Consider the following 11524-nt stretch of genomic DNA (forward strand, 5'->3'; position numbering starts at 1 on the left):
GTTAAAACTAATGTTAATATGTATTTGTTTGGTTATATCCAATCTTCTAAACGTTTGATCAGGTACAGCATGGATCTTCGGTGATCACAAGAACCACAGTGAGTTTGGTAAGAGAATAAGGGATTATCCTCCATTGTTGATAAATGTCACATTTTCTTGCCAGATATTTACATGTAATGGATGTCAAAGACACTAGCAATCTGTACAAGAAAAAAGTTGATGCATAGCATCAAGTCGGCGCAATGAAATTAGAAGAAAACGTGCATGCAGATAACCAAAAATGGTTATTATATTAACGATAATATTTGTTTTTATGTTGGGTGTACATATGCTCGAAGGACATTATGGTTAATAATATTGTTACAATAGTTTAAGCCCGGAATTAAAGATATTCTGGGCTTTTTCCCAAGCTAATCCTCAGGTTAAAACTAAATTATAACAAAATATACATACGTTTCTTCGGAAGAAATAGAGTCAGTGGTCTAATACATAGATTTCAATAGAATGAAATTCACCTTTTATTTGTACCGGCTTGTTATGTGAATTCCTTGCTTTATATTTTGTATAAGTTTTTTTTACACATTTCACTCACATTTTCAAAACAAACAATTAAGCTAAAGGTTATTTTTTAAAAACTCGGCATTTTTGCCGTCATCAAGGGAGATTACTGCATAGGAGATTTACAAACATAAAGGATAATGTAAAAGTACCGTGTAACCTTCATCTATTGATATCATTCGGAACATCTCGGCCTGTATCTATCTCGGAGATGGCCGAGTTGTTATGATTGAGTTGGTATTTAAAATCAAAATCAGGGCTATTATAATTTAAGGTTTCATTATAAATTAAAGTGTAAAGTTTTATAAAACATACTAAACTTAATATTTTATCATGCAACGTGGAAACTATTGAAAGCATTGTTCTGCAATTTATGAACTAGTCCCTAAGTTGGAATATTTCTAAAGTAATATCAAATATAACTTGCACATATTTATTTACAAACTGTTTTCACAGAAAATTTAAAGAACTTCAAGAAGTTTAAAGGTTTGGATATATTACACTGGCTGACATATTTAAATTTTAGGGAAAAATGGTTGTCATGGCAACAAAAAGTTAATTCTGTATAAAGAAAAGGTATGTTTTATAAAAAAAATCCGTAAGATTTAATGAAAAAGTAATTACTACGTAAATTATGTATTTACTGAGGTTATGTCACAATTTATTTTCTAATACAATTCCTCTTTACAATATTATGGGTCATGGCGGCCATCTTGGATTTTGGCAGCCATCTTGGACGAAATTGAGATGGGTCCTGAGCTTTTTTTAACCTGAACATACATATACATCATTTGGCAAAGAGTCATACTTTTAACCCAAAGTGCACAATTTGGTGAAATTTTGTCACGATATAACTGGACTATTAGGATAAAACTGCTATGCGTTTATATAATATGTTAAAACAAGTGATATTTAAAAAAAGATATAAGAAAACACCGTTTCTGCTCGTCGCCTACGTTTTTCATCGGAAATTTCATTTTTTGACACAATCGAAAAACGACATCCCTTGAATACCAATAAACAGTCACTAATAATATGGCCATTCTTTAAAATAAAGATATTTCCCTAGACACAAAAATATAAAAGTTAACATGCGAAAAATTGCTGAGATGTACTCAACTTTATTGCGATTTGTATGGATAGAATCCGCATCGGTGCCGGATAGAACCAGGAAATGAAAAATGTGGACGTGGTTAAGGATGTTGCTAACTCATTAGGTCAATTTTGACCGTTTTGTTTGGCGTGTTTGGAGGCTGCTTGCACAATATATCTTTGTATAATACACTTTATAGCCTCCCTATTTCGGAAAAAGGTTTATTAAACTATCTATTTTTGTCTGCTTTGTTTTTCTGTGTTCCGTCTTCATGATTTGAGCTTCTATGATAATTTACTGATAATTATGATATTGTTAGTAACAATTGTCACCCCAAAGCTAGTTCATATCGTTAACTTGTCCATGAATAGTGATATAAACTAGAATAGAAAGGTAGTATACTAGTAAATGATAAAAATAACTATAGGGGTATAACGCTACTATGAGTACTCTGGGGAAACTTGAACATGAATTTTGAACAACAGACTATCTGAGTGGGCCGAAGGTTATTCTGTATATATTGAAGCACGGGCTAGATTTAGGTCGAATATGGGTACTATAGATAATAGTTTTTGTACATGGTTTATTAACGCATGTTCTTAATCAAGGTAAGCAACTGTACTGTGTATTCATCGATTTTACTAAAGCCTTTGATTATGTTGTTATAATCTCTGGAGTAAACTTATTAAGTTAAGATTACGAGGAAAATTATTTGGTATAATTAAATCCATGTATTCATCAGTGAGATCCAGGGTGAAGTAGTGTAACCAGTTGAGTGAAACATATGAATGTCTAATAGGTGTACGACAAGGAGAATGTTTATCGCCTTTCTTGTTTTCGATGTTTTTAAATGATTTAGAGTTAATTTTCTATGAAAAGGGTATTCATGGTATCAGTATTGATTCGTTTAAACGTTTCATAATACTATATGCTAATGATATTATTGTGTTTGCAAATAATGCTGTGGAATTGCAAGAAAGTCTTAATATATTGTCAGAATATTGTGAACGTTGGAAATTAGTTGTGAATACTGATATAACAAAAATAATTGTTTTTAGGAAAGTCGCAGGACGGCTGCCGGCTAATATTCATTTTAATTACAATGGTAATGAAATTCAGATTGTTAATAAGTTTAATTATCTGGGAACGGTTTTCACTCCCGGGGGCTCATTTTCAGATGCCCAAAATATAATTGCAGGTCAAGCTTTAAAAGCAATTTTCAAGATGAACAAGTATTTGTATAAATCTACGGACCTTACTATTAAACACAAGTTATATTTGTTTGATAAGCTTATTCCGCCCATTCTAAATTATGGTAGTGAAGTCTGGGGCTTTGTCAAAGGCAATGCTATGGAGCGAATACATATGCAATACTGTAAAAGATTGTTGGGTGTTAAAAGAAGTACGCAGAATGGTTGTATTTATGGTGAGCTTGGACGTGTACATTATCAGACAATTAGATACAATAATATTATAAAGTATTGGGTTAAGTTATTATGTACATGTGATAATAAGTTTAATAAGAAAATATATCTTACTTTATTGAATGACTGTGAAAAGTACGCTTATAAGAAAAGTTGGTGTTCGTTATTACGAGATCTGTTGAGTTCACTCGGTTTTTATGATGTATGGCTCTTCCAAGAATGATGAATTATTTCTTGCTTATGTTAAACAGAGACTAAATGATAATTTTATCCAAAACTGGAACGGAAGATTAGAAGACTCTAGTAGAGCTTTGTTTTATAACAATATAGCATGTTTTAAACTCCAACCTTACTTAATTTCATGCAGTATTAAAAAGTTTCGATTCAGTTTATCAAGGTTACGTGTATCTGCACATAGACTTATGATCGAGAGTGGAAGATGGGCGAAGCCCAATCCAATACCCGTTGATGAGGGGATATGTAACACGTGTGAAGTCTTAGAAGACGAATACCACTTTGTTTTTGAATGTGGCCTGTACTCTGGTATAAGACGTACATATATACCACTATTTTATAGACGTAGACCAAACATGCAAAAGTTTATCCAATTAATTACATCTGATAAAGAAGACATATTAAGAAATGTTAGTATTTATGTTTACACTCCATTTTTAGTTAGATCAGTTGACATGTATGCGTCCTAATTATTGCATGTGTATGTGATCTATCCGTTTATCATGTAACGTTTTGTATTGTGTAGTTAGTTATGAATATTTAGTCGTTTAACAAACATGTATTGAGAAACTTTTACATAGAAGTACTGTTACATAAGTGAGTGTTCAGCTGCTATTATTTAGTAAAACAAATTCGAAAGTGATAGTTGCATAGATGATGTATGGAAATAGTTCTGGTGAATTATCTCTTCCTGAAACAAAATAAGTACGCTTTTAAGAGTACGCATGATTGCTTAAATCTATAATTATTTATTAAATATTACTTTTCACTTCGACACATACTTTATGTCTGTATTGTGTCTAGACTGAATATTTACACACAGTGTTCATGTACAATGATTCTCTGAAGTATAAAACATTAACAGCTATACACCCTTTCAATTATACCGTGTTTGAAATTAGCTGCCCTTGATGACGTCATTTGAGGATAGCCTATACCAGAACGCTATTTATGCGAGAATCAAGATGATCAATTTTCAGGTGTTGAATGCGATATAAGGTATATAAAAGATTTGATGTCTTCTGAAAGACGTTAATTAATTGAAAAAGAAAACGTTTCATGTATTAATTAACAGAAATAGCCGCACATTGAAGCAAATGATCGGTATGTCACATATTTGCGAGTTCTTTGATTGTTAAGTATTAAACATTGATCAATCCAAATCGCGAATATGTGTTATCACATCATCATATTTTTATGTCTTAATTTGAAATGTGACATTTATCTTAACAAAAGATTTGAAGTTTTACTTCATTTTTGTCTTTTGTTTGCAGTCAGAATATATGTCGTTTTCCTGAAAGCCATGAGCGTGCTAGGTTGAAATACCTGCCAAAATGACTGATATTGAAGGAAAAAGGGCCCAAAGTATTGCAGCTGAAATAAATCAAGTGGAAAGAGCAATGAATACATTTTAAGGCCTAGTTTAAAAAATGTTGAGCAGGATAATCCCCCGGCGTGCATCTCCTGTTTATTGCACTGGTGTCACAGAAGGGGCCATTTCCTTTGTGTTTGTTTATTGGCACAGGGCCATTTAGCGTTGACACTTTTCGAGAAGATAATCTCATGTTCTCATTAATTCATATAAACAATATGCATAGCCAATCAATTAAACCGATTGGAAATAAATTAAAAACAAACACTTTAAATGGAACTTGTATCAAAGAACTTTGGCAACACAGCCTTTTTAAGAGGAAAATGATGTTTAGCAAGAACTTAAATAAAAGGTATATAAATATGAGTTTATTATTAAAGCACTGCATGAACTTGCAAACAAATTCATCAAATTGCATTATCGTGATTTCAGTTGTAATATAGTTGTAATTCATGTACATGTATCTGATCAAAATTTAAAAAAGATGGGACTATTATGAATATGTTGAAAATTATTATAATTGGTATCATAAACCACATACACATAACTATAAAATCCAAATCCAGGATCATAACCTTTTAACTCCAAAAAACATGACAATTTAATGAGCAGACCGGTACACTGACAGTAAAATAGTAATCGAAAATACAGATTTCAGAGAAACAACTACAGATTATACAATTTCAGTAAAATAATAACAACACTTAGACATTTAAGTAAAATAAAACAGTACATTAGATTTCAGGGAACTTATTATAGCACACACAAGATCAAACGTTGTTAAACCAGAAAACCAGAAGGGCTAATTTTTAACCAGCTATTCATTAAAAATAATATTCTATATAAGTAATTTATCCGCCGGAATAGCTGATTTGAACAAGTGCATTTTCTCATATACATGCATCTGTCATGTTTCTAGTTTAATGCAAAATCTGGGTTAGATCACGGTGCATTATGTAACTATTCAGTGTGACATTAATTTTTGTCATATTCCACCATGCAGCGCTGTGGTTCTGCGTTGCTATGTATTACAGCTAGGCTAGCATCATATGGCAGTATAATATAACATAGCTTAAGGTAGTGAATGGCACTGGTTGGTACATATAACAAATGTGTATAAACATATTTCTCCAAAATCAAAACCCGCTTCACTCAAAATTATTCAATTTATTTCGGTAAAATCCAAACGGAAAATATATGGTCGAGAAACTATCCGAAATCCACAACCCACTTCGATGACGGGATTTCTGATAAAATACAGTATTGATTTTATTTGGAGACGTACGTGGTATCATTGTTAGAATAATATACCAGCAAAATAAAAGTAACACACTTGCCAAATTCTACAAGATATACAGCGCATATAATTAAGTGTATAGCGATAATCAAAGCAGAAATCACCGTATCGGGAAGTTTTTAATCATCAAACTACGTCATTTCCGGTAAGGGGTGCAACTCTTATATGTCAATTTAGCGAATAATTGAAAGGGTGTATTATCTGATCTTACCTGATTCAGATAAGACTATTACAAAAGTGAACTTAAAAGTTTTAGTGATTTCCCTTAGGCTTCCTAGATCGTTTTGTATAGGTTGTCCGATAAAGAGAGTTACGTATACAGATATTTGCAAACATAACTCTTACCATAGCTATTATATATATGTACATGTTTGCCCTTTATTTCCAGTTATCTGTGATTACATATGACGTTATTGACACGTTAATTTAAATCAATAGATTGCATTAAAAATATTTTGATTTACTGAACTTATAAAGTTGATGTATTTGCGTATTTGATATTAATGTTATTTTTGGTTGTTTGGTTTTGTAATTTGTATGCATGGAATCACCTGAAAACACTATATTGTGTATATATATGTCCACATGGGCTATGGCCTTCTGGATGTTTTTAAAAAGGAGTGATTTTTTTCTGGAATTTGTAAAAAGAAATCATGGAGTTATGTTGTGGCAACCGATGCTGGAGAAAGGTATGTACGATTATTACGGTGACACAGAGGTGACATCCGCAACACTTAATTTATACTGTGGCCACAACTTTAGTAACTTGAGGCCACGACTTAGTAAATTGTGGCCACAACTTATTAACTTGGGCCCACAACTTACTAAACTGATGCCACAAGATATTAAGTTGTGGCAACAACTTAGTAATTTGTGGCCACGACTTAGTTAAGCCAATCAAAACAGCCGTTCAATCTTTGTCGCTTTAAGGTTATTACACAGTAAGAACCCCTGACACTAAAACGCTATGTACCCAGCAAAAGTGAATAATATGAACGAAGACAGGGAAAGTCTTATATCAGATTCGGTGACTTTCAGGAAGGCCTTTCTTATGCTAATATTGTAACCGTTATGAGGAAAAGCCATGTACTAGTAATTCAATGAGTTTACGTCCTTTGCACAGAGTACTGAGATCGTTGACGTTTAAGACGAAGAGAGTATTCCGTGACGCTCGTTCTATTTGAGACTGTTGACAACGTGATCGAGTCTAATTCTGGACGTAATCGTGGTTACAGAATTATGCTACAACGATGCTTGGCGAATGGATTGAGCGTTAGGTTTGAGTTAATGATCCATGTCCAAAAAACATGACTCGCAACCATTGTAATGATATCATGTATGTGGCCAGTCTATGGTCACATGGTCAAGCATGCTGTAATTTGATAGGCACTTCCGCCCAAGGGTGAAGCGCCAGTTCTTAGAATAAACTCACACTGCTAACATCGCTGTTCTCTGTGTTTATTACAATCCTAAACTTAAGTGGATTTAATGCATCCGATTAGCATATCTTTACATGGTGTCAGAAGTAAAAACTCTGACACAGAATCTAGTGGAAATTGAAAGGAATTATTTCAACGTTCCAAAAGGATATACGTGGACATAACACATTGTTTTGGACTTGCCCATTCAAACACGTGGCCATTATGGAGATGTATGGGGTGTCAATTCCCAAAATGGATTTGGAAAGCACGAACTTACCTCAAGCCTGGGATAAGTTTCAAAGGCACGCCGAACTAGTGTTCTCTGGGCCCCTAAAGAACAAAAGTGACGAAGAGAACGCGTCGTACGTCCTTCTTTGGGTCGGAGACAAAGGAAGGGATATTCGCCAGACGTGGACGACAATTAGCGAGACTGACGCTAAAAAGCCGGCAACGTTTTTTAAGAAATTTAAGGAATACGTCCAGCCGAAACTTAACCCGATATTTGCCAGGTTCAAGTTTAACAACATAGTTCAAGGTGCTGACAATTTTGAATCATTCGTTACAAAACTGAGATTAGCGGCGACAGATTGCCAGTTTACCAGCTCAGACGAAATGATTCGCGATCGGATCGTTTTTGGAATTTCGTCGGCCAAACTGCGCGAGAAGCTTATTAACGAAGGAGAGAAACTGTCGCTGGACAAAGCTGTTCAAATAGCACAGAACTTTGAATACGCCAGAGAACAGATGCGAACCATGACGACGACTTCCGGCGAAGAAGCCCATTCTTCAGCTGTATACCAGGTGCGGCGGAAACCAAATGAGCGATACCGGAAGTACCAGCCAAAGAGACCAGCTGCGGCGTATAAGCCGAGGGACGACAACAAAAACTGTGGTAATTGTGGAAACAAACATTCAAGGACAGCCAACTGCCCTGCAAAGGGAAAACAATGCCATGCGTGTAAAAAGTGGAACCACTTTGCACAAATGTGTCGTACGAATGAGGTGACCAAAAGGATAAACGAACTGAGAGTGGATTATGAATCAAGTTGTGAATCAGACGACGATGCATTCTATGTGGACACCGTGAAAACAGCAGGTAAGTTGGTTTCACAAGCCCATGCCACTCTTATCATTGGCCCCGTCAAGAAACCTATAAAGTTCAAAATTGACACAGGCTCTATGGTGAACATTTTGCCTAACAATGTTTACAGACAGCTTAAAGTTCACGGCCCCTTATCAATAGCATCACACAAGCTGACCTCTTACACTGGGGATTCTCTGAAAGTACTCGGCACAGTAGACTTGCCATGTGGCTACAAAGAGCACATGGTAACAGCCACTTTTTACATTGTAGAAACAAATTCCCAACCTCTACTCTCGCTGACTACGTCTGTTGACTTAGAGCTCATCAAACTGATATACGCTGTCGATAAATCGTCCTCTAAACATGACATTGTGACAGAATATAATGACATTTTTCAAGGTGTTGGTCTCCTTCCAGGTAAATGTCAATTACACCTGCGAAAAGATGCAGTTCCCGTAGTAAACGCTACTAGACGGGTACCGTATGCAATAAAAGACAAACTCAGACAGGAGTTAGATCAAATGGAACAAGAATCGATCATTTGCAAGGTCACAGAGCCAACAGAATGGGTCAATTCTCTTGTTTGTGTAGAGAAACCCCAAACTGGCAAATTACGCATTTGTATAGACCCTAAACACTTAAACGACGCCCTACTGCGACCTCACTATCCAATGAGAACACTTGAAGAAGTGACCTCTGACATCTTAGGTGCTCGCTACTTCTCTGTGTTGGATGCCAAATCAGGTTACTGGAGTATCGAGTTGACAGAAGAGTCTTCATACATGTGCACATTTGGCAGTCCATTCGGACGGTATAGATTTCTTAGACTTCCCTTTGGAATCAAATCAAGTCAAGACGAATTCCAAAGACGAATGGACGAGTGTTTAGAGGGTCTCACTGGTGTAAAATGCATTGTTGATGACATTCTTGTTCATGGAAAAACGCTAGAGGAACATGACACTAACTTACGCAACGTACTAGGACGATGTAGAGAAACGGGCATTCGACTCAATCCTGACAAATCCAAAATCGGACTGACAGAAGTCCCGTACTTTGGTCATATTCTTACATCCGACGGACTCAAACCAGACCCTGACAAAGTGGCATCCATCCTACAAATGAAAGCACCGACGTCACGTGCAGAGCTAGAGACTCTGTTAGGAATGGTTACATATCTCAGCAAGTTCTCACCAAAACTGGCCGAGTTGACAAACCCATTGCGGGCACTGCTAAAAAATGACGTGCACTTCCATTGGGACAGACAACATGACAAAGCTTTTGACGATGTCAAAAAAGCCCTGACTGAGAGCCCTGTGCTAGTATATTTTGACACGCACAAACCTGTGACGCTTCAGGTAGACAGTTCAAAATACGGACTAGGTGCATGCATATTACAAGATGGTAAACCTGTCATATATGCATCAAAATCATTGACACCTACAGAGGTAGGATACGCACAAATTGAGAAAGAAATGCTTGCTATCCTATTTGGGTGCAAACATTTTCACCATTTCGTGTACGGACGTCAGGTTCTTGTTCAATCAGACCACAAACCGATTGAGAGTATCGTAAAAAAACCACTCTCTGCTGCCCCAGCCAGACTTCAACGTATGTTATTGCAACTGCAAGCATACGACATTCTGGTCACGCACGTACCTGGAAAATCAATACCAGTCGCTGACACACTTTCCAGGTATTATGCCGAAGACACATGTTCAGACTTAATTGACGGTCTAGATTTCCAAATCCACTCAGTCAAGTCAAATCATAACATGAGCGACACAAAACTAGACGAGGTTAGGATATCGACTGACAAAGACGCCGAACTTTGCACTTTGAAACGTGTCATTCTCGATGGATGGCCTGACAAACGCACACATTGTCCTTCGTCTGTATTGAAATACTGGACATTCAGAGACGAACTAACTGTCACGGACCATATGATAGTGAAAGGTGAGAAAATTCTCATCCCTCGCGAAATGAGATCTTCCATGTTAGAAAAAATTCACATAGGTCATTTAGGAATCGGCAAGTGCACCAGCCGAGCACGTGACGTAATGTTTTGGCCTGGAATGTCGAGTGACATATCCGACATGGTTCAACAATGTGACATTTGCCTGACGCATAGGAGTTCAAATAACAAAGAACCAATGCAACCTCATCAGATTCCAGAACAGCCCTGGCAAGTTGTTGCAACTGACATTTTTACACTGGACGGTGTTGATTACCTCGTTACCGTTGACTATTACTCCAGATTCTTTGAAGTTGACAAATTATCGGACACAAAAAGTATCACCGTAATACGCAAACTAAAGACACATTTTGCTAGATACGGTATCTGCCAAAAAGTTGTCAGCGACAACGCAGCTCAGTTCACATCAGAACAATTCATTACATTTGCGAGGGAATGGGGTTTTGAGCATACGACTTCTAGTCCCCTTTACCCTCAATCTAACGGCAGAAAAGACGGTACAGACGGCTAAACGACTGTTACGAAAGGCAAAATCTGACAACAGAGACCCATACTTAGCCTTTCTAGAGTATCGAAACTGCCCACTGGAGTGTGGATACTCTCCCTCTCAACTGCTTATGTCACGACGATTGAGATCTATTATCCCGACGGTAAAATCTCTTCTTAAACCACAGACGGTTAACACAGACATTGTGCAGGACAAGATCAATAAATCGCGCTCCAGCCAAAAACACTACTACGATCAGACTGCTAAATCGCTACCGCCCTTGGCAGACGGACAGGCGATCAGGGTTCAAATGAAAAAAAGATGGGTTCCGGCAAAACTTATTAAAGACAACCATGACAGATCGTACACAGTTCAGACTGAGGACGGTGGTATTTACAGACGAAACAGACGATTTATTATGAGTACTAAAGAGAAATGCCCCGAACTTTCGGAAAACTTTCCAAATTTGCTGCATCAGACAGATTGCGGCAAGTCTCAGTCCAATGAGTCAGCCGAAATATCTCCCTTAATCTCTCCACAAAATATGTCTGCGTCCCACGAAAATCAGCCATACGTAACTAG

General features: G+C 36.6%; 1 protein-coding gene across 1 annotated transcript; it reads left to right on the forward strand.

The window, feature by feature from the left end:
• The first annotated feature begins 7621 nt into the window (after positions 1-7621).
• LOC128237835 (uncharacterized protein K02A2.6-like) lies at positions 7622-10966 on the forward strand. Its single transcript, XM_052953416.1, has one exon. It carries the CDS (start codon positions 7622-7624, stop codon positions 10964-10966), a length of 3345 nt encoding a protein of 1114 aa, XP_052809376.1.
• Positions 10967-11524: the final 558 nt, after the last annotated feature.

The sequence above is a fragment of the Mya arenaria genome, chromosome 6, assembly GCF_026914265.1.
Source record: "Mya arenaria isolate MELC-2E11 chromosome 6, ASM2691426v1".
In the NCBI taxonomy this organism is placed as follows: Eukaryota; Metazoa; Mollusca; class Bivalvia; order Myida; family Myidae; genus Mya; species Mya arenaria.